Here is a 23,863-nt window from a genome sequence, read left to right on the forward strand (position 1 = left end):
ATCTCTCCAGTCCCTGGACTTCTTTTTAACTCTATTTTAGTCATGTTTTGAATTACAATTATTTGTTGTGCATGGGTACTTGTGCGTTCATGCTTCCCTGCACACATATGAAAGTCAGGGGATAACTTGCAGGAGCTGGTTCTCTCTTTCCATAGTATTGGTCCTCGGAGTTGAACTTGGGGACACTGGGCTTGTTAGCATGAGACTTATCCTCTGAGCATCTCAAAGTCCTGACCTTCAATTTCTGATCCTCCTGTCTCTGCCTCCTGAGTGCTGGGATACATGTGCCACCACCAAGTCTATATGGCTGTGGGATGGAGCCCAGAGCTTCGTGTGTCTGAATTAAGCACCCCACCAGCTGAGCTGCTTTCTCAGCCCTCAAGAAAACTTGTGTTTCAGTTTTAAATATTGAGGTATAATTTGACCATGATACAAATTCACCCTTGTTTTAATAAGGGAGGGGGTGATTACATGAAGTACATGAAAGAAAAAAAATCTACATTAAATTAAGAAATTATCCTGCATGAAAAATCTAGCTCTAACGATGCCAGTAGATGTTGACATCTCTTCCTTCTGTGTGCATGTTTATCAGCTCAAAATAAACTTAGCCAGGCAGTGGTGGGGGACACCTTTAATCTCAGCACTTGGGAGGTAGAGTCAGGTGGGTGCTCGTGAATTTTAGGCCAACCTGAGTTACACAGTGAATTCCCGGACTGCCAGAACTTCGTAGAGAAAAGCCCTGTCTTGAAAAACAAAAAAGTAACAAGCAAACAAAACAAAATGAGTCCAGTAAGAGGTGGTGGTATACACATCTAGTCTTAGTACTCAGGGCCAGGAGTTCAAGGTCATCCTGGCTACTTAGCAAAGCTGAGGCCAGCCTTGACTCCATGAGATCCAGTCTCAAATAGCAAAACAAAACAAGTCAGTGGCAGGGCATTTGACTAGTATAACGCAGCCCTGAGTTGGAGCTCAAGTGCCCGGAAAACAAACAATGAAACTAGGGATATGACTCACTGGTTACCTACCATGCAGGAGGTCCTGGATTTAATTCTTCAACACACACACACACACACACACACACACACACACACTTGCCTATACAAAACTTAGTTATTTCAGATAAGGACTTCCTAAGCACAAAAATAATTAAAGATCACTATGTTTGCCTACTTGAAAAAGATAAGCATAATTAAAGGCATAAAACAAGAAAGTATTTGCATATTACCTGTCAGTGTAAAGGATACTCTGATTTCAAAACAAAACAAACAAACAAAAACCCAGCACGGCCATACAAGTGTGCAGAAAGGCAAGGCCAAACAATTCAAAATATTTTTAGTCATAGCGGTATAAGGCTGTCATCCTAGACTGGAGAGGTAGAGACAGAAGCATCACCAAAATCTGAGGCTTATCTACACAGCGAGTCCTAGGCCAGCCAAAGCTACGCAGTGAGAGAAGAGCCTGCCTCAGCAACCACAAAAGTCACGTAAATAAGATAAAGGGTCAGGGAGATGGCTCAGTGGGCTAAAGAATTTGCTGTGCAAACATGAGGACCTGAGTTCAAATTCCTAGCCCCACATATAAAGTCCTATATGGGGCTGGAGAGATGGCTCAGAGGTTAAGAACACTGGTTGTTCTTCCGAAGGTCCTGAGTTCAATTCCCAGCAATCACATGGTTCATAACCTTCTATAGTGAGATCTGGTGCCCTCTTCTGGTGTGTATGGCAGAACACTGTATATATAATAAATAAATCTTTAAAACAAATAAAAAAATAAAATGCCATATGAAACAGTGAGGGGTGGCGACAGGAAATCCTGGGAACTCACCAGCTCCCAATAGCCTAGCCCACATGGCAGGCCAGCTCTGGCTCAGTGGGAGACAATAAAATGGGTGGCGATATAGGAAGATGCAGATTGTCTTCCTTTGGCATCCATACGTACACATTCACATGTATAACACACACACACACAAACACATCACACCACATGTGTGCAAAGAATAAAAATATAAAAGGCGTTAAGTTTTAAGAATGGACCAGCCTGCTAGTACAGGCCTGTAATCCCAGATTCTTGAAAGGCTCAGGCAAACTAGAAAAGTTTTTCAAAGGGGTGCTTTGTTCCCCAGGGTGGGGTACAAAGTACATTATAGAAGCCAGGCAAGGTGGTGAACACCTGTAATCCCAGCACTTAGGGAGGCAGAGGCAAGAAGATCTCTGTGAGTTGGAGGCCAGTCTGGTCTACAAAGTAAGTCCAGGACGACAGTCAAGGCTACAGAGAGAAACCCTGTCTTGAAAAAACAAAACAAGTAAGTTGAAGGACAGCCTGGACAACTTAATGAGACTATGTTTCAAAATTAAAAGTAAAAGGAGGACTGGGATGTAGCTCCATGGTAGAACACTTGTATGTGCCTATAATATAATCTTAGCGCTTGGATGGCCGGGGCAGTGTTAGCTACATAATGAGTTCAAGAGCAGTCAGTCTGGGCCATATGAGACCTTGTCTCAAAATACAAAGCAAAAACAAATCAAGGCAAGGGCTGTATTTCTAGCATGTGGGAAACGGAGGAAGACTTCAAGTTCTAGGCTAGCCTGGGCTACACAGTGAGATCCTGTCTCAAACAAACAAGAACAAACAATATTCACTGAGCCAGGCAGGGGTGGATCATGCCTTTAATTGTAGCACTTGGGAGGCAGAGGCAGGTGGATCACTGTGAGTTCGAGGCCAGGCTGGATTATAAAGCGAGTCCAGGAAAGCCAGGGCTACACCAGAAAAAAAAAAAAAAAAATCACAAAGCTAGCCACAACCCATGTCTCTTTACTACTTTCTGTGAATTGACTAATACCTTTGAGATGACCAAGATTAACATTCAGTTGTTTGTGGTGGCACAGGGTGCAGGAAGCACGAAAGACAAGAGGTATAGTAGGTATCTGTACCAGAGCAGGAGGCGGGCAGAACAGTTCAAGATCATTTCCACCTACAAATCGAGTAGAGGTTTAGGCTGGGCTGCACTAGATTTTGTCTTAAAAAAAATAAAGAGGAACAAAAAGAAAAGGCAAAAAGAGCTTGCGAATAGACTAAGCTATATATTGAAATCCTATTTCAAAAAAACCAAAAGGGACTCGTGTTTCACTGGATTTCCATTAATTACTTTAAATTTAGGTTTCCATCCTAGGGCTTATGAGACTTGAAGTATTTCCCTAGGAACTTCCCAAGGACTCCAGAAATTTTAATTAATGATGTCTGCGAAATACATGATTATGAAGGCCTTTAACAGAAGCCCAGGGAGTCACTGTTTCTATTGCCCTGGAAAACTAGCCTGGCTTCAACATCTATTTCTACGAAGCCAGGAACTCTCAGCTATGGGCGGGCTGAAGACTGAAGAACGATTCAGAAACAAGAGTAAAACCAGCATTTCTAATTACTTGTTTTATTTTACTTCATGTGCATTGGTGTTTCGTCTACATGCATATCTGTCGGATCCTCTGGAACTGGAGGAGTTACGGACAGTTGTGAGCTGCCATGTGGGTGCTTAGAATTGAACCTGGGTCCCCTGGAAAGAACAGTCAGTGCTCTTAACCACTGAGCCATCTCTCCAGCCACCCAAACAAGCATCACTAAAACAGCCACACAGTTGTTTCGTAGTGCATAGTTTCCGATTTACGTGAAAAGTACTACATAGCTATAGGGGACATTGGGTGTCATTTCTCTATCACTCTCTGTGTTATTCCTTTGAGACAAGGCCACTAACGAGTCTGGAACTATGCTGGCAGCCAGAAAGCCCCAGCAAGCCCCAGCAAGCCCCAGCAAGCCCCAGCAATCCTGGGATTTGAATTCAAATCTGCTGAGCCATCCCTCTGCCCCTGTCTTCGTTAGGGTTTCATTGCTATAAAAGAGACACCATGACCACGGCAACTCTTATAAAGGAAAGCATTTCACTGGGGCTGGCTTACAGTGTCAGAAGTTTAGTCCATCATCGTCACAGCAGGAAGCATGGTGGCACGCAGGCAGACACGGTGCTGGAGGAGCTGCAAATTCTACATCTCCAACCACAGGCAGCAGGAGATCGTGTGCCACACCAGGCTTGAGCACAGGAGACCCCAAAGCCCACCCCCACAGTGACACACTTTCCCCAACAAGGCCACACCTCCTAGTAGTGCCACTCCCTGTGGGCCAAGGGTTCAAACACAGGAGTCGATGAGGATCATACCTATTCAAACCACCGCAAGTTTCTAATATTTTTCGAAGTTAGTAAACGAAGCAATGTTTCATTACGGCATCTTCCTATGCATCTATCTTTATACTTTGCTCTAATTCATCCCTCATTCATTTTACTTTTATCTATCTATCTATCTATCTATCTATCTATCTATCTATCTATGTTTTTTGAGACAGGGTTTTTCTGTGTAACAGAGCCCTGATTGTCCTGGACTCACTTTGTCGACCAGGCCGGCCTCGAACTCTGTGAGATCCACCTGCCTCTGCCTCTGAGCGCTGGGATTAAATTGGTGTGCTGCCTTGCCTGGCTCCATTTTACTTTTTATTTCAAGAGAGGATCTTTCTAAATTTCCCAGGCTGGCTTTGAATTTACCCAGTAGCCCAAGTACCAACTCCGACTGCCTCAATCTCTACCAGATCATTCTAAATTCAAACATTTGGAGCTGGAGAAATGGCTCAGCAGTTAAGGGCACCGGGTGCTCTTCCAGAGGACTCAGATTCAATTCCCAGCACCCACGTGGCAGCTCACAACTGTCTGTAACTCCAGTTCCCGTGGATCTGACACCCTCGCACAGACATACATGTAAGCCAAACGCCAATGCACATAAAATAAAAAGTGTACAAAAACACCTGTGTGGTATATGTTCACATGTGTGTGTGGGTTCATGAATCCCTGCGTGAGTACAAAGGCCAGAAGAGGACACCATAATCTACCCTGTTTTTCTATGATGGGGTCTGCTATTGAACCCGGAGCTGGGCTGGCAGCCAGCAATCCCAGTAAACATGGCCTATGCCAGTAATTCCAACACTTCCCCCATGAGGGAGAAGTGCTCCCTGGTTTATGATTGCCAGGCCCAGAGAACGTCTGGATATTCCTAACTGTGACTGATTGATGCTACAACCAGCATTCTGGCTGACTACCTGCTGCCAAGGTCAAAGATTGCTGTTATACCGGAAGAGTCTGTTGACTAACTCACTTCCTTTCAAAAGAACCTTGAGCAAACAATCGGTGAGAGGAGGTTGAAAAGAAAACACACGGGGGGACACGTGTGGCTCTGACATATTTAGCTGAAGGCTGGTAAGGGCCATTGCGCCTTTCCCAACTGCTGCTGTTTTTCTGCACACACACACACACACACACGTAATGACCTTCATTTTTTTTTTTGCGGTTGGGGCGTAGGGAATGGAGAGACAGACCAGCACTTACGAGAATGTACTGCTTTTGGAAAAGGCCTGAGTTCACTTTTCAGTAGCACACAACCAACTCCAGTTTCAGGGGGATCTGATGCCCTCTTGTGGCCTCTGGCAGCAACTGCACTCACATACACAAGTCTCCCCCACCCCAACACCGTTATTTAAACTTTTTTTTATGTGCGTATGTGCACCGCATGCATATGTGATGCTTGGTGCCTGCAGAATCCAGAAGAAGGTGTCCGATCCCTCGGGAAAGGCATTACGAACGGTTGTGAACCACCACACGGGATGATGGGAAACCAAGATCCTCACTAGGAGCAGCAAGTGCTCTTAACCACCAAGCCATCTCTTCAGATGCCTCAAATTATTCGCTTAGTGTCGGGGAGCCTCACGTATACCGTTGTGAGGTCATACCTTTGTGGAGGTCTGAGGATAACTTGCAGGGTGGGGAGGCGGGGGGCTGGTTCTCTCCTTCCAGCGTGTGGGTACCAGGATCATAGCTCAGGCCATTAGGTGTGGAGGCATGCCCTTTACCTGCCAAGCCATCCCATGTGTGTGCGTGAGTACACGTACACACGTGCGTATGTATGTGTGTGCACGAGTGCACACTTTTAAAGCAGTCCGGAAGGCACGGGTTGTAACTCCATGTATTCCGGGAGAATGAGGGAATTGCCCTTCCGTGGGGGTTGTCCGGGTAACCCTGTCAGTCGGCAGGATCGTGTGTATTCATGGCGGACCATGAAGTGCACACGTACTTTAGACGGGCGTTTTGTTTTTCCAGTGTTAAGACCTGTGCCAACCCAGAGTATGTTTGCCATTTTCTCAGAACGAATTTTCCTCAAAGCAGATCTACGCATCACTGACCAGAAAAGAGGAGAGGTAGTGAGGGAGGAAGCCTAACTAATTACTTCAGACATTTCCAGTTGTGACGCATTTCGCCCCTCCCCCAAAGGGCTTAGCTGGCTAATAGTGTTACACAGGATGTCTGCAGTGACGCTTTTAATCATCTTAAGGGCCTGCTTACTTCTGTGAGTCAGAATTTCACCTCTGTCAAGAATGTTTCTAAATGAACGTGGGCCAGATGAGAAATAGAAAGCAAAGCCATCGCTCGGAAACAGATGCTGCCTAAAGGAAAAGGCGGCAGCCTGCAAATCCAGAACTGACAGGTGTATCATCTGGCCTTCCCACTCATTCTGTCTGCACAGCAGGTGCTGACTTTTCAGGAAGCAACTGAAGTCCCCTCCCAGGAGTTTGATGTGAAAACTTCAGTTAATAATGCAAGTACTGAAGCTGAGTGCGGTGGCGCACGAAGGCCTGTAATCCCAGCACTCAGGGAGGCAGAGGCAGGCAGATAGATCTCTGTGAGGTCAAGGCCAGCCTGGTCTACAGAGAAAGTTCCAGAACAGCCAGGACTACATAGAAAAAAAAAAAAAAGACCAACATGAGGGGTTGGGCAGATGGCTCCGTGCTTAATAGAACTAGATATTCTATTAATATCTAGTGCTGGTTTGATCCCCAGCACAACTACTCTGCTTAGATCCTAGGGGACCTGATGTTATCTCCTGGCTTCTGCAGTTAGTAGGTATGTTAAAGTGTACATACATGTAAGTGTGGGCACACGCGCACGCACACACACACTCACATACAAAAATCTAAAGACCAATACAATTGTGGATGCTATCCCAGGAGGGGTAGTTTTGAAGAGCTCTTCTAAGCTCAGAAAAATGCTGTTTTGCCTCAGGCTGAGCTTAGAGAAAGTCCACACTGCATCCTAGCCAGACCAGAATAAACCTTAAGACGCTCTGGCTGAAACTATAGGGGCTGAGGATACTATTTCGGAGGGTTCCACCCGCTAAGAGCAGTCTCTGATACTCAGGATACTGCTTGTGACTCGTGATAATTCACGTGTAAGATCTTTTTAACGGTTTGTTTCTTTTATATGCATTGGTGTTTTGCCTGCATGTTTGTGTCAGGGTGTTGGATCCCCTGGAAATGGAGTTACCAGACAGTTGTGAGCTGTCACGTGAGTGCTGGGAACTGAACCTGGGTCCTCTGGAAGTGCAGCAAGCACTCTTAAACACTGAGCCATCTCTCTGGCCCTCTCACACTGTAAGATCCATCCCTCAGCAAAATGAGTCCCCTGGAGGTGGGTGTGGCTGTCACCAAGCCTGATGACTTGAGTTTGATCCCCAGAACCAACACCTGAAAGTTGTCCTCTGACCTGTACACACACCCTGACATGTGTGGACATGCCCACTCAGACACACAATAAATATAACAATAAAAAAAAAAGCAACATAAGTGGAGTTCTGTAAGGAACTCTATGCCTTCTGTACTCTTTCCTAGGCCTCATCCATAGCTAAGTGCCCCAAGGGCATCATTTTTAAAGTAAGTGCATTATGTAATACATGAAGTCCCTTCTAAGTTCCCATAGCCAAAATGAAAGCCAGACCGGGTAAAACCAACCTTTGTAAAACAGCAGCACATGATCGCCACCTTGTGTCAAGGAGCCTTCATTACACCCCAGATCCTCACGCCAAAACAAAACAAAACCGAAAACACAAATTACAGAATATAGCTTTATTTATAGAATCTTACAAATAAAACATTTACAGTCCACATGATATAAGTTACTTAATTTCTAATTCCTCTCATAACACCTGAGTTATTTTAAAAAATACTGTGATGGAACTGTAAAGGGAACTATGAATAAAATCTGTTTTTTTGCAAAAATCACCCAGCTCATCTGCATCTCTTTGGAAGAGGGTTCACTAAAACTGGATCCTAAGAGATCCAGAGAAGTCTTCTAAAACCCAGAGTGAAGGGTTACTGAGGGAGGCTCCCCCTGCTGACACCAGACACTAAATATTGGAGGGCAGGGATGGATAACAAAAGGTGAGGTCAGGGATGAAGTGTGTGGTGACAGAACCCTATGGGTGGCCAAGGGCTCCTCTGTGTGACAAGCACTTTCCTTGCTAGTGTTAACAGGAGACAGTCGCTACGGGCAGTATGGCCAGGGGAGAAAGTCTGCTCGACCACTCACTACCCCTTAGAGTTCTAATATGTACAGATGCTTAAAACAGCAAGTTCAACTCTGTAAGTCAAAAACAAGTCAGCGGCAACATTTTCAGCTCACGGGGCGAATCTGTTGCCAACAGCAATGGGTCACCAGCTGGACCACTGGAGCATGGCCCCGCACCCTGCCTGGGTCTGACTGATGCCGGCCTTCTGCTCTGAAGAAGCCCCAGAAGTTCCCTTTAAAGGCAGCCGCCCTGCACAGGACAGTTCTCGAGTTGACGTGACATGTGCATGGCAGGCGCTCTATCTCATCTTGAAGACTCTTTTTAAGCTCTTCTAAACAAAGTAAGCCACTGTCCTACTCCAGCATAAAGGGTATTTACGAAATAACAAGATGGGGGGGGGATTCTAAAATTAAAAATATATTACACGAACAAGGTTAAGCGGAATCTTTCAATCTTTGTGGGGGATGGAGGAGTACTGGGAATGAAATTCAGGGTCTCTCACACATAGTAGGCAAAAGTTCTGTCACTGGGCCACAGCCTTGGCTCTAGTCTTAATTTTTATATTTATGTCTTCATTTTGTCTCGCTGACCCAGGAGCTCTATATATAGCTCAGACTGGCCTGCCATTCAGTACGAAGCCTGGGTTGATGTAGAACTTGAGCCGCCTAAATTGCTGAGACTTCAGGTGTGAGTCGCCACACCCAGCTCAGCCTGAGATTTTGAGGGTCAGTTTTTACTAGCTCGTGAAGCAGTTGAAGGAAAAAGGAAACAGAAAAGATAGAGACTCATCTTCAAACGATGACGAAGACTGTGACAGTCACACAAAAGCTTAGGTTCTAACAGTGACGGAATTGGTTCTTTGGTAAAACTGGACCCTAATCCTACCAGGACTGGCCCTGACATTCAGTCTAGAACCTTGATGGCTCAAGTTTCCTCTTCCTCCTGCCTCGTCTCAAAGGCAAGAGGTAAGAGCCGGAGAGAAACTGAGCAAATACATAAGTTTCTCCAGTGGTGTGTCAGGGTTCCCGGTTTCAAGCATGTCTCCCCAAGAAGAAGAAGAAGGAACATCTATGTATGTACATACACATGTGTTCATATATATGTACATATATGTTGTTATATATATACACATATATATTAGATATATGCTGCTTTTAACGGACAGTTTCCCTGTGGTCAGAACAGAAAGACTCGGGCATTGGAAATGAACCAGCACTGTCAGTCATGCAAACAACAGCCCGGGGGACGTGACTGTGGGCACCACTAAGAAAGGCTCCGGGAGAGACTGGCTCCCCAAAGTGGCTAAGGAATCCACATATCAATATGATAATAATAAATTAATTCACGTAGTGAACCTGGAGATGAGCTCCCCTGGAAGCCAGAGTTCTGAGGAGGGGAGGCTCCACAGTGCCTGAGGGCCGGCCAGTGGTGTGAAATGACAAGCAGAACCATCCGCTTTTCTGGACCAAATGAAAGCAATTTACACTCAATTCAATTCAGGATCCGATCTCTGGAATTGTCTGGGACCAGGGAGGAAGTGGTAGCTGGACAGTGCCCTTTAAAACCCACTGGCAGCAATGACACCTGCAGCCCTGACCTCAAGGTTTGACCTCAGGGCCCAGAGTCCCTTGGTATTCAGCTATTATTTCTGAAGTTAGCAAGTCCTAAGTTTGGCCCGCACTGACTCCATTTCTGATTACCTTTGTCACAATAAGGCATAAACAACCGTGTACCCATTTTATGAGTCAGGTTCTACTTGGCAGAAGTCTTGACCAGGGGAGACTAATTTGTGCAATTTCCCCTCTAACGCAAACATCTTAGATGTGCTCTGAATTGTGCTCCTGGTGAGGCATCTAAAAAGTATCTAGAAAAAGGAAGCCAATAGGTAAGGTGTGAGAATCAGGGCAAAGCTAACAGATTTGGGCAGACCTCTTGCCACTCCAAAGAACGTCCCAGTGGCTCACCTGGCTGGTCATGTGACTCCAGGTGCTGCACACAGCCAACAGGCAGCAAGCATCCTAATGGAAATCAACAAGCACCAAGCAGACAGGATATCCGTCACTAGTTCTGTTTCCTTCTCACTCAAAATGAGCCCCTGCCTCTCTACCTGCCCTACTCATTGGCTTGGAATGTCAGCCTCTTTCAGAAGACAGTTATCAGACTGAAAAAACAAAACTAGGATTCTTGTCTTCTGCTCTTTCTCTGTAAAAACACGAGAACCTATGGCAAGATGGGCCAAGCTGAAGTCCAAGGTACACACATTTAGAATCACAGGCCCCAAAGCTGGAGGCCACCCTGATATTTCTAACCAAACCATGACCACTGACTTTCATTTTTACATTGTAAAATAAAATAGTCCACGTCTCTCAGTGCTTCTTCCAAGAGAGAGAGACGAGGGTAACCAGGAGGAAAAGGGAAGTAGGTCCTACACGTGGCATTTCAGTTCCAGAATCATCAGTGGAAGGGGGTCAGGGAGACAGTTTGAGGCACTACCTAGAGATTCCCAGGACAGCTTCTTCCTAGGACAGAGCATTTTGAAACAGCTGACATCTGGATGCAGGCGGGATGTCTATACCAGTTTTTAGAGAACTGCCTCTACCATGATGCTTCGCGGATACTGAGTCTTCAGGCCAGGGAACAGATGGCCCAGAGCCCGACATCCAATGCCACCGCCTCCCCATGGGCAGGGTCCTACCCTATCTGAATCTGCCCTGAATACATTGTAAGGACCAGCATGATGGAGAAGCCGGTTAGGAGGCCAAGATTCTGGATGACAAAGGGGACCAAGAAGCTGTCCTTCCTCTCGTCCTCTTGGCAGACCTCATTCATCTCAGGGAACTGAGAAAGGACAGAAAGATGAGAGAGTTAGAGATTCTGTTATCATCTTTACCAATCATGGTGACTGGGACTAGTTACAGTTTGAACCCACCCCCACCACCCTCCAATTTCAGGTGGTGTTTTTGGAAGTTCTGGAGACTTCTCTCGAGGAAGTAAGTCCCTAGGGGCATGATCTTTGGTCATTCCCTGTAGCTCTCAACAATATGACTGCCAAAACAAGACCTGAACAATTCGACACCAGGTGACATGTAGCACTGACTAGGGAACCTCTCAAAGCCCCACCCCTAGGTGAAGAGTCATAGATAATTAATGACTGCTCAGTCAGGGAAAAATCAAGTCTTCCCCAGAAATGAGCCCTCCAATTGGCATCCAGTATACAAATACACACAAGCAACAGTAAATGGACTCAGCAGTTTGTATGTGTATAAGAGATATGTATTACTCATCTCAATAATAGAAAGAAAGGCTATGAACTTGAGAGGGAGCAGGGTGGCAGTGGGGGGAACGACACAGGAGGAGTTGGAAGGGAGAAGGGGTAATGATGTAAAAATAGCACTCAGATGAGATCCTCAAAAAAAAAAATTAAAACTTAAAAAAAAAAGGCATATATACTGTTACCATTATTTTGTGGTAAACAGCTTATAAGTAATGTTCTTTCTTTCTCGTTTACTTTTTGTCTACATATTACACCTTTCCTATCAGATTTAAATAAGGACCCTAGGCTTCGAACAATCAATTTTCTTTAATCAAACACTAACACACAGAGAGAGAAAGAGAGCAAAGTTACCCCTTTAAAACCCAGTGACTTGCTAGGTGTAATAGTTCACAGCTGTCTGCCCGGCACTTGGGAGGCTGAGGCAAGACTGCAATGACTTTCAAGGCCAGCCTGGGCTAAAAAGTGAGACTCTTGTCTCAAACAAACACAAATGAGAAACCCTACCGCTGTCTCGAAAATGTTCTATTATATTATTTTAGATTCTTAAAACTTTGTTTGAGGTGTAGAGGCATTTTGCCTACATGTGTGTTTGTGTACCACATGGGTGCTTGGGCCCTTGTAGGACAGAAGAGGTCCAGTGTCCTGGAACTGTAGTGGCAGATGCCTCTAAAGCACCATCTAGGTGCTGAGAATCAAACCTGGGTTCTCTTTAAGAGCAGCCAGTTCTCCTAACAGCTGAGCCATCTTCTAGTCCCAGACTGTACATCTCACATCAGTGAATGAGACCTCAATAAAGCTGTTATTAAAAACAATACTGTGGGCTGGCGAGATGGCTCAGGGTGAAAGAGTACTAGCTGTCAAGGCTGAGGACCTAAGTTCCATCTCAGGAACACACAAGATAAAGAGAACCAGCTCCCACAAGCTGTTTTCCAGGAGAATGAACATGCACCCCTACAAAGATCAGTGTTTAAAAATAAATAAATAAATAAACGAATAAAAAACATCCTTTAGCTGCCCTTTAGCTGCCCTGCTACTCAAGAGTAGATCACAAACCACGGCACACTTACCATATCAGCTAGGGCAATGTACAAGAACATTCCTCCAGCCAGAGCAAAGATCCAGTTTGCAGAGAAGTGACTGCCAGCCAGGATGCCAAAGGCCAGACCCACGTAGCAGCAGCACGCAGAAAGGAAGTTGAAGAATAGAGCTTGCTGGATGCTCATGCCAGCATTGAGCAGGATAACAAAGTCTCCTACAACAGGGGAGAGAGCAGGGGGGAATTGAGTCAGGATGCAGAGCGCTAAGGAACCACATGCTCCAGCTAGGGCTGAAGCCCACATGCATTCAGACCCCAGACTCAAGCGGTCCCGGGACAAAGGCATCTCCATCTTCCAACTCTGGCGATGGCTTCCCAGCCCAGGGGCTGGAAATAATTCATAGGAAAGTATGTAATTAACTGGCAGTGGCCTCATTGCTCCCCACCTAGAGGCCAGAAATAATTCACCAGACTTTAAAAGTAGATGACCAACTAGCAACGACCTTGTTTCTTTTTGGACCAATGGTGAAATAAAAATAGCTCCCTCTCTCCCAATGGATGGCATGCTCAGGAAACAAAATTGGGAAAGGGAGAAGCTAAGTCACAAGCCAATAAATTCCAAAGTTAGGACTCTAAGTTATGACTGAGTCTTGAGACGTGATAAAACTATGAACATCCTTAAGCTCTGGCTTTTCTGCTTCATTCACCTGCCACACTATGACAGAATTGCAGCTTCTACAAGATGAAAAGGACGTTAAGAGATGATCGTCACTGAGTACCCAGAAGAGCATGTGGCACCTGGTAAGTCCTTTTCAACATTTGTTTGCCTATGATCCCCTTGATGATTCCAAAGGCAGGTGCAATTATCAATCACGCTATACAGGTGGGAAAAGTAAGCCGCGGTACATGAGGCTCACGGGATAAAAGTCTTCCTATAAAAAGCTCCATCATTCTCAGCTCTGCTCCACTCAGCTGTTATAAATCGAAGAGTCAGACGGAACGCATTTGAGATGGCATGTTAATTCAGTGAGTGCCGCGGTGGAGGAGGAGGCAGCAAGGGATGAGGCACAAGAGTGTCTCACACAAAAACCCAGACAGGGAAACACAGTGGGACACTCACCCAGCTCGTGTGGGAATTCCTCACAGAGAATGGCCACTGATGTACTGATGCCTTGGAAAACAGACACAGTGAAGGAGGCACCAATAGCCAGGCCATCGATGAAATTGTGGAGACCATCGCTCAGGGTGATCATCCAGGCCAATGTACCGATATCAGAGTATCGGACCCCTTTGAGCCAGTAGCAAGCACTCTGGGATGCCTGCAGGTCCTATGAGAAAGCACATCCCAGTGGACTTCAGATTACAGAGCGACTTCAGGTAAGCCTGACTCACAAAGGCCATGGCTTCCTTAGAGCCTCCCCCAGGAGCTGTCGGCTACTGACCTGCACGGACATGGAGCCTACGATGACCTTCTCGTCTGCACCCAGTGCCTTGCCATCCAGCTCACTGTTGCAGTGCTGAGGAATCATGTGGTCCAGGTCCCCATTCTGTAGCTTTTCTGTCACACCCTCCTCCTGGTCCTTCTTGGAAGGATGTGTCTCGGAGGTAAAATGGTTATGTCCATGATGGTGCTACAGAACAACAGGAATTGCTATTACTGGCCAAAGCCACGGGCCAACACAACGCCAGCTTAGAGGAAGCAAGCTTAAGACAGAGGAAGATCTTATTCCTACATCTAAAGAAACTAAGCAAGCCACACATAGGGATATGGGGAAACTGCTCTCTTCTATAGCGAGAATGCCAAGCGTGCCCTGCCAAGTGCCTTCACACACTGCTGCACCTTGCCAACCCGTGTCAGCGCTTTCTTGACGCTAAGAGTTTTCCCCCTAGACATTCCATCACAACCAACTGGGTCTCACCTCGTTTTTCTGCTTCAGGAGCATCTTCAGGATCTTCTCTGTGAAAAAGAACAGGTAGAAACCCCCAAATACCACTGCAGACTTGGAGACATAGTTGTCCTGGGGGCTGAAACCAAAAGCCTGTGGGCACAGGAGAACACAGTGAGTTTAAGTCAATGAACCTTGGCCACTCCCGCTCGCCTGCTTACCACTCTCTCCGCTCTAGGAAAAGAGGTAGCCTGGGGAGCTCTGCTGTCTGCCCATTCTCTTGCCAGCAAAAACCAGCCTTGACATTCTCCTGATTCGCCAGCACTAGCCTGGGTGTACTGGGTATTCTAACACAAAGGACAGGCCATATTTTGGATTTTCTGATTCTGGGGTTTTGAACTAGGACCTTGCTCATGCTAGGCGATCACCCTACCACTAAGCTACATCTCCAGCCCTTGGGGTTTTATTATAGGTATTTTAGATTTACTTTATTTTTACTTATGTGTATGTGTTTCTCTGTGTGTGAGTGTGCACGTGGGTGTCTGAGGAGGCCAGAAGAGGGCCTGAAACTAAATTTGTAGGTAGCTGTGAGAAACTCTGGTCCTCAGAAAAAGCAGCAAGCATTCTGGACTGCAGAGCCATCTCTACAGCCTGGAGCTGGAGAAAAAAAAAAAAAGGTTTCTACATTTTTGTTGTTGTTGCTGACCTGTTCAGATATAGGATCTTAGTCCTTAGCCCAGGCTAGCCTCAAACTCACAGCAATCTCCTACCTCAGATTCCTAAGTGCTGGGATTATAGGCAGAGGCTACCATGCCCAGCCTTTTCTGTCTTTCATTCTTTTTCTCTCTCTTTCTTTTCTTGACTAGGTCTCACTACATAGACCAAGCTGTTCTCAGACTCACAGAGGTCAGCCTGCCTCTACCCAGCAAGTGCTGGGGTTTTCTCCTTTTAATGAGGACACTATCTTTTTTTTTTCTGTCAGGACTCAGATAGACAGCACTCAGTCAGCAAAGTCCACATTTAAAGGGAGGCTACTTGCATTTATTTTTGCCTCATCCAGTGTCCTTAGTTGATCTGCCCATAAATACAATGGGAAGTGGTTTAGTTACAATTTCTAAAAGGAGAAATCCGTTCCAGTTCCACAGCAAGAATTGCAGCATCGTCCTGACCACAGAACCTTGAAAGGACCACAAACCAAAAAAAGCAGGCTATGTCCCTGCAGGCATCAATCTTGGAGTGGTTTAAAGCTAGGCTTAGTTACACACACCTGCAGTTTCCACAGCTCAGGAGGGTGAGGTGGAAACCCGGGAATTTGAGGCCAGCCTGCCCAGCAGGTTCCATCTCTTTAGAAGATAATAAAGAATGGAGTGGAGGGTAGTTGCTTTGAGTTCTTTCTGGAAACTTCACTTATTATGTAAGGAAGGCGAGAAAGGATTCACTGACACAGAAGACAGGAGTAGCCGGAAGAGCTGTCCTAAGCTCGGCTCATGGTTGAAGGCTCAATTCCTGGCACTCAGGAGGCTGAGGCAGGACGACAGCCAGTCTGAGACCAGGTAGTTTACTGACTGTGTCAAAAACTAAACTCCAGCTCTCTCTGGAAGAGGATACAGACAAGACCCTCCTGAAGGGGAACCCCAAGGTACTTCAAAGGCAAGGGCTTCCTCTCCAGGTTTATGAAGCAGCATACTCAGTCATAGCACTAGCAGTGGCTTCTGAGAGACCTGGAGGGCAAATGCTAAAGAAGCCCTAAATTCAGGTCTGTGCTCCTGGAGAAGAGGTACACCCTGGGAGGAAAAAAAAAGTGCTGGAAAAGAGCCAGGAGGTGGGGCGTGGGGGTCAGGAGCACAGGACTTGTTAGGCCTGGGCTCTGGGCTCAGGGCAATGATCGTCAGTGTAGGTCTGGATTAAAAAAAAAAAACACAAAAAACTCAGTTGACAGATATCACAGTTGCTCCACTATGAACACAAAACAACACTATGGAAAACAGTGTTCTCAGAAGCATGTGAGCTCGCCTCTTGCCTTTGCTCAGGCCTGCCAGACCACCTACAGTGAAATGCCTTGTGCTTATTATAATTAATGGGTCTACTGAAGGTATCTCACTAAATCAGATGAACTGTCTCCAAAGCTGACTAGCCAGGCTTCAAAACACTGGCTCCCTTCTCTTCAGTGGAAGATCACCCACACAAAGGTGCCATGGGCGTACTGTGTCCTTGGGATTTCCTCTGCCCTCAAAATTCCCTACCAAAGAGAACTGGGTTTTTACTGAGAACTGTGGATTCTGTTGTGGTTCTGTTTCTCTGAACTGACGCCTCATACTGAGAGCCAGGACTACACTAGCTTGCTTGTTTTCCTTTTTTTTTTTTATTAAAAAAAATATATTTGTGTGTGTGTGAGTGTCTTGCCTGGATGTACACATGTGCCTGGTGCCTGCAGAGGCCAGGAGAGGGCATCAGATCCTCTGGAACCGGAGTTACATTCTGTAGGCACCGTCTGAGTGCTGAGAAGCAAACCAGAACAGCCAATGTTCTTAACCACTGAGCCATCTCTCCAGTCCCAAGTTACACTCAACAGTTCCAGCACCTTGGAGGCACTCGCAGGCCTGCGGGGTCGACCCTATTCTTTATCATTCCATACAAAGAACAGAGAGGTGAGTGGCTGATCTACATGCAGGGTCTGGAGATGGTAAGGATGGGATTTCAACCTCATAAACCTCTCCTAGTGCCTGCCTTGGTCCTAGCTTTACTTTCCAAACAAAAGGATCCTGGGGACTAGCCCCTGTGCCTTCCATGTAAACGGAGAGTCCTTCTCCTGTGCCTACTGTCACCTAGCTGTCAGAGGGTGCTTTGTTTGGGTCGAGTGCTGCAGCTTGTCATACCTCAGGGATGAGCTGGAAGAGGGCGTTGGAGTAGAGCGTTCCAATCGCCAAGGCTATGAAGTAGAGCAGCAGCCTCTTGTAAAAAGTCTTCTTCATGAAGGGCACCACGCTGGCCCCCATGAGGGAGCAGAGGGAGATGACGGTAACGCAGAGGAGACCGTACCCCCATACTGCCAGCCCACCCCGGACAGGGAGCAAGGCAACCACCACGAGGGAAAGGGGGTTGGAGAGGAGAGTTGTGGGTATTAACGGAGGAACCCAAAAAGAAAAACCAGAGACAAGTAGGGAGGGAGAGAGAGACATAGGAAATTTGTTAGTGATTCGAGTCTGATGCAATTTCCTTTAATCAGTGCAAGAGGTATGAGGAATTTGAGGTGGTCTCAGAACCCTGTGACTACTGCCCCTGCTCCTGAGTTGGCCTGAGCTGTACCTGCCCCTGGTATGACTGACAGACAGGGCAGGATACTGCCTCATCACGTACACACATGCAGTGTGGGCTCGGGCCCAGTACAGACTTTGGACTCCAGGTCTTTAACAGGACACCAAAGCCACTGGGAAGAAAATGTTTGTGCGTCACTGGCTTTGCTTCTGCATATTTAAGCCACATCTCAGAGACGCATTACACTACCCAAGGATGGTTTGTTTGGTTGTGCAAGATAGGACAAAGTGGTGTACAGGGCAAGAAGAAACACAGAACAGGCAAGACACGCTTGCCCATCAGATTTGGTTCCCAAACAGTTGTGTTTGTTCCTATTTGCTCTGAGAGGGGCCCGATGTAGAAAGCAGAGTTCCAAGACCAACTCACTATAAAAATTTATTTCAAATGCATTTTCCAAGGTGACACGCTCTGGGTTGTGAGTATGGCACTCAGGAGGGGGCAGGCAGTACAGAAATGTACCAGGATGACAACCCTCGTGCGACCTGAAAGTCTGGGGTCACGGACAATGATAGTAGTCCCAATCAAACAGGCAATGAAACATTTCAAATCCTTTAAAAAAAATTAGTAAATTCAATGGCAGGAGCTGAAAAAATAGCCCAAGATGAGGCCTCCCTTGGGAAGAACTTTCTAGAGCCATGTGGAATTTTGAAACTGTTAGGGAGCTAACCTTCCCTCATGACAAAGGAGGAGTAGGTAGGGCACGGCACCTCACATGGAAGCTTTTCTCTGTCAGTCTCTCGGTTGAGGAGAGCCACCATGATGTGAGTTTATGAACGCTTTCATCATACCAAAGAGGTCAACCAAGCAGCTACACATTTCTCCAACAGGAGCATGTGCCTGAGCTGAAAAGGTTGGCAGACTGTCATCTTGGATCTTATTTTTGCAGCTCCTTGGTGATGACGATTAAAAAACCAAAATTACTGGACACTTAAAAGCAGTGGGGTGAGTAGACCAGGAGGTCAGACCTGTGAGGGAACGATCGAGATGCAAGGTGTGAATGAACGAGCTTCTCTTTCAAGCATTGTGTTTGGGTTTTTTTGTTTGTTTGTTTTTTGGTGGGCACAACCTATTTGCTAAGTTGCCCAAGCTGTGTTCCTCCTGCCCCACATTTCCAGGTGCTGCCACAGCTGCCTTAATTAAAACCAGGCACATGCTCTTGTGGCCAGTTCTACACAGATCCACGGTAACCATAGGTGACTGCAACTTTGCTTTGGACTCCTATAAATGGGGGCCCTGGGAGGCAGTCAAAAGAGATTCCCCAAGAGGGGACACAAATGGTAGGAACCTTGCATCTGATGTCACCTGAAGAGGTCAGGGTCTAACCTGAGTGAACAGAGGCCTGAGAAATGTTATTGGAACCCCTAATATGAAGAGTGAATTCATTTTTTTTTTCGGGTGGCAGTTGCTGAGGGCCTTAGAGCATAGAGGGAGGGTGTCGGCCTGGGGCAGACTCGGCTGGGGCAGCCTGGGAAAAGTGAGCGCGCGTCTGTTCTACTGCACCTCAGGGATGAGCTGGAAGAGTGCGTTAGAGAGCAGCGTTCCAATGGACAGGGCGATGAAGTAAGTGAGCACACGGCTGAAAAACGCTTTCTCCGTGCATGGCAGGACCAGGACTCCCAGGAGAGAGGCCAGGTTAATCAGTGAGACACTGAGGAACCCAAAGCCCCACACTGTGGAGGAACAAGAACAGATGAGGGCCTCCATTACTGAGGGTGGGCACTTGTGCTGCTGACAGTGATCTAGGCACATGGAGATCCAGCAGCCCCTCGGGAAATGTCTGGGGGTCCATCTCTTGCTGGGGAAGCCTCAGAAAGGTAATGTCAAGGTTGCTATCTGAGCAGCTTACCTTTTAAAGGAACAGAGCGGAGACTCAACACGGTAAAAGGAATAGCATGCGTTAGACAATATGTGTACTTATGATGACAACACGTTATGTCCTATCTAGCCCTTGCTGGCTAGATAGGACTTCAGAAGGACAGTCAAGGACTTACCCAGACAGGGTGAGTCCACTCTGGCTAGACGGGAGGTACTAGGGGACAGGGGATGATGAAATAGCCAAGGGAGGTCCTAAAGATCGGTACTCTTCGAGTTTAATGAAAACAAAGGGTGAGAAACATATTCACATGCTGGCCAGGACAGGGTCTGGTGATGTAGTGTAACAGTCTGGTGCACACATCAATTATCAAAATCCACCACCGTTCCATTCCCCCTCCTCTCCTTGCTTACCTTCAATGGCGCTTGGCTTGCCCTCCTCTGTCTGCTCATTTTCCTTGGTCGTTTGGTTTTCTGAGGTGCAGGCCTGGGAATCCAACTGCTGGAGAATGGTGGGGCAGAACTCCTGAAACTCACTCATCCCGATCTGAGACTGCTCACTGAAATTGTGGGCAGCAAAGAGATCTCCAGAGCTAAAGCACTGGAACGAGAGGAGGGGCAAAAAAAGGCTCTTAGAATCTGCCCTGCAGGGCTCAACCATGCGAGGACCTCAACCCTCTGAGAAATAAAGAGAAAACAGACGCAGCCAAATTGCAGAGAATCTGGAGACCCATCTCCAGGGATGAGAGTAAGGAAATCCCCACTTGAGAGCCTGGTTTGAATCTCAGATCAGCCACCATCATGGCAGGTGCTTAGTGTACACAACTATAAACGGTTGGTGAAAGAGTTTTGGGAACGATCAGATTCCAAGTGGGACCTTAATCTCCACTACTTGGGTGACTAAATAAGGAGGATTGCAGCCTCAAAGGATGCCTGGGCTGCAAAGCAAATTCAAACCCAGCCTGCGCTGCTCAGTGGGACCCTGGGAGTTGTAATTCAGGCTAAAGTGTGTGTCTAGTGCGCACCAGGAAGAACTAGGTCCAATCCCACTGAGGGCGGGCCCGGAATGGAGCACAAGATTCCAATCATGTGACCAGGGTGTGGTTTCAGAAAAGCAGATTCTATCTACATACTTGATAGCAAATTTGGCTGCACTTTACAACAGCCCAGGGAGCTATTCTGCTAAAGTGCAGATTGGAGATTGTTATGCTGGAGCAGGGACCTGTGCTGGTTAGCAGATGGAGGTACCTGTGAACTAGAGAAGTCTTGCATGGGAAAAAGAAATTGTGCACACACGCACATGTGCGTGTGCTTCATGGGCAGAGGGAACGTGTGATGTATGCACACATTCATGAAGCCAGGAGAGGACACTGAGTGTCTTACTACTCTCCCTGCCTTATTCCCTTGAGACAGTATCTCTTGTTGAACCTGGATCTAGGCTGGCAGCCAGCAACACAGTACTGGGATCAGAGATATACATGGCCACCCCTCCTTTTCCCTGGGGGATAGGGATTCAAACTTGGGTCCTCGAGCCTTCAAAGCAAGGGCTCTTATCAACTGAGACATCTCCCCAGCCCACACTGCCATTTTTCTAATTGTGTTTTATTTACAGAAACCACAGTCCTTTCTCCGAGTGAGGTTTTACCAGGGTCAGTCTGCCACTGAGGGCCAGCTTTCTGGGAATGCTGACAATGTAGGTTTTTAGACCTATAAAGTCAAGGGCTGTGCTCTGTTGCCCCAGAACACTGCTGCAGGCCCTAAGGCCCATAAGTACTCTGAACTCAGGCTGGCGGCCACTCACTCACTGCCCACGTGTCACACTCGGCCTCTCCGGCAATGCATGCCACACAGTGCCCTGTCCACTTTCTCCTTCCAACCCTCAGCCTATTCCTCCTTCAGGGTGTGGCTTCAGCATGCCTCATATATAAACCATCGACTGTTCTGGCACCTTCACTTCCCTGTCTCACAGGCGAACCCCGTAAGTATGGTGCATCCCACAAGACTCCATACTTCATTTTCATTCCAGCTAGCTGAGCTCCCTAACTGTGGAATGTGGGTCCCCTGCAAAAACAGCCAGTTGCTCTTAACTACGCACTCCCTGACTGGGACTTGTGTTTCTCCACTTCCCATAAAGCTCAGTATGAGGAACAAAATGGAATATAAGGACTCTCCTGGCTGACTTCTACCGGGCTGTGACAAATAGCCCCAGACTCTGAGTAGCTCAGATGATATGGAAGAACCTTTTAGATGAGACGAAAGACTAAACTAGGAAGAGCCCGAGACTAGAGTCTCAGCCTCCATCCCCCAAACCCCTGTGACACCACTCCCCAGAAAAGCAATTCCTCCTGCATCTGAGGGAACTGTGAGGTACATCTGCCATCGTGTGCAAACAGCAAACTCCACTGGACGTGCTGTCCTGGGAGCTATGGTTTGCCAGCGGTGACCCAGGTTCAGCTGCAAGCCTTCTGGGGACTGAGGAGGACCTCCTCATTGCCCCCTTTGTAAGAGCACAAAACACCATGTGTGTAGCCAGGAGGCCCCACTGGCCAGGCAGAATGTGCTGACCCCAACAAAGGTAGGAGCTGACTGCCACCAAGGCCTACCTGTCCCCTCTTCCTAAGCTGATGGGCCACTCTGTGCCCAGCAGTGTCGACAGAGAGGAGCCCTACCGTGGAGAGGTTCCTGTGTCCTCCCTTGGGCTGGGTAATAGTATCCTGGCCTACTCCCACTTTCAGGCGGTCGAGTAGTTTCTTCAGCTGTGTCAGGGTAAGGCTGTGGTTTTCTCCATGGCGCTCCATGAGGTCTTCCAGGAAGGAAGTGGCACTGAGGGGTGGCATGGCAGCAGAGGAGGCGTGAGTCTGGGGGGCTGTTCTCCATATACCAAGCAGTACCAAAAGGAAGCAGCTAGGGAGGGCTGGGTGCAGCAGCTTCATGGTGACCAAGCACACCTAGAAGAACACAAAGCCAGGTTAAGGCGAGCTTCTCTATCTCTCCCTCCCAACACTCAAGCCCCTGCCAATTCACCGCCCCCACTCCCCTCAGACTCTGAGTAGGATGAGCAACAAGATCTGACTTAGCCTCCCTGTCTACATGTGCTACCTGGCTTTGGAGAAATCCTTCTTTCAAAGGGGTAAAATGACAAGAAAAAGGACATGCCGGGCACTGGGGTGCATGTCTCCCAATACCTAAGAAACAGAGGATCAGGATCCGGGGTTCAAGGTCAGTTTCAGCCACATAGTGAGTGAGCTGGGGCTATGTAGGAACCTGTTCCACCTAAAGGGACGGTGGAGAGCCTGCTTCAGGCGCCCATGCACCTGTAATGAAACGCCACACTGAGGCAAAACTAATATTCTCCCTCCCTCCCCCCACCTCCATGGATAGAGAAAGGGGACTAGCTGGGAAGAGAATCAGTGGGAATGAGTCAAGAGAGGGTGCTGGTAGGTGATTTAGATCGCAATGCATAGACATCTATAAAAGAATGTCTTAACGAACTGTGTCGTAATGGGTTTCATTGTGCTAATAAAAATTTATTATTTTATGTGTATGGGTGTTTTAGCTGCATCTATGTCTATGAACCACATGCATACCTAGGCGTCCCCAGAAACCAGAGGGGGATATCAGATCCCCTGGAACTGGAGTTATAGACAGTTGTAAGCCACCGTGTTGGTACTGAGGATCCAACCCAGGTCCTCTGCAAGAGCAAACCAGTGCTTTTAACAACCACTGATCTGTCTCTCCAGCCCCTGATATAAAGTTAAAAAAAAAGAGAGAGAGAGGAAAAACAAAAGCAAGAGGCCCAAGCTCCATTCCCAGAATCTAAAGTAGACATAAACAGATAATTAAAAACAATGATGAGGCCACGGTTCTAGTGAAAAAGCCTTACACACATAGGAAAACAATTATGGATTAATAATATCTCAGATTTGCCTCAAATAAGTCAAGGTAAGACATCCAGGTAAGATAAAACTGGATTAGGCATGAGTTGCAATATTGGGAACATTTATATACATACATTTAAAATAAATAAAACTTTTTTTAAAAAGCTAGAGATAAATATTGTATGGTCAACTAAAACCGTATCAATTTCATGAACTATCATGTGGTTACAAGA

At 46.9% G+C, this 23,863-nt stretch overlaps 1 protein-coding gene across 7 annotated transcripts in view; it reads right to left on the reverse strand.

The window, feature by feature from the left end:
- Positions 1 to 7,971: 7,971 nt before the first annotated feature.
- Slc39a14 (solute carrier family 39 member 14) overlaps positions 7,972 to 23,863 on the reverse strand; it is a 44,929-nt gene continuing 29,037 nt past the window's right edge. For 6 of the 7 annotated variants that reach the window (XM_060391404.1, XM_021642395.2, XM_060391409.1 and 3 more), the window contains 8 exons: positions 22,422 to 22,700; positions 20,167 to 20,353; positions 19,441 to 19,610; positions 14,659 to 14,778; positions 14,182 to 14,370; positions 13,860 to 14,067; positions 12,771 to 12,955; positions 7,972 to 11,267 (listed from right to left, as the gene is read on the reverse strand). In XM_060391404.1, the coding sequence (XP_060247387.1) occupies positions 11,121 to 11,267; positions 12,771 to 12,955; positions 13,860 to 14,067; positions 14,182 to 14,370; positions 14,659 to 14,778; positions 19,441 to 19,610; positions 20,167 to 20,353; positions 22,422 to 22,685 (1,470 nt within the window). In that variant the 5' untranslated portion in view covers positions 22,686 to 22,700 and the 3' untranslated portion in view covers positions 7,972 to 11,120. Of the gene's footprint in view, positions 11,268 to 12,770; positions 12,956 to 13,859; positions 14,068 to 14,181; positions 14,371 to 14,658; positions 14,779 to 17,501; positions 17,672 to 19,440; positions 19,611 to 20,166; positions 20,354 to 22,421; positions 22,701 to 23,863 lie in introns of all 7 variants that reach the window. The other variant, XM_060391403.1, reaches the window with a different exon arrangement.

Source organism: Meriones unguiculatus, chromosome 9, assembly GCF_030254825.1.
Source record: "Meriones unguiculatus strain TT.TT164.6M chromosome 9, Bangor_MerUng_6.1, whole genome shotgun sequence".
Lineage (NCBI taxonomy): Eukaryota > Metazoa > Chordata > Mammalia > Rodentia > Muridae > Meriones > Meriones unguiculatus.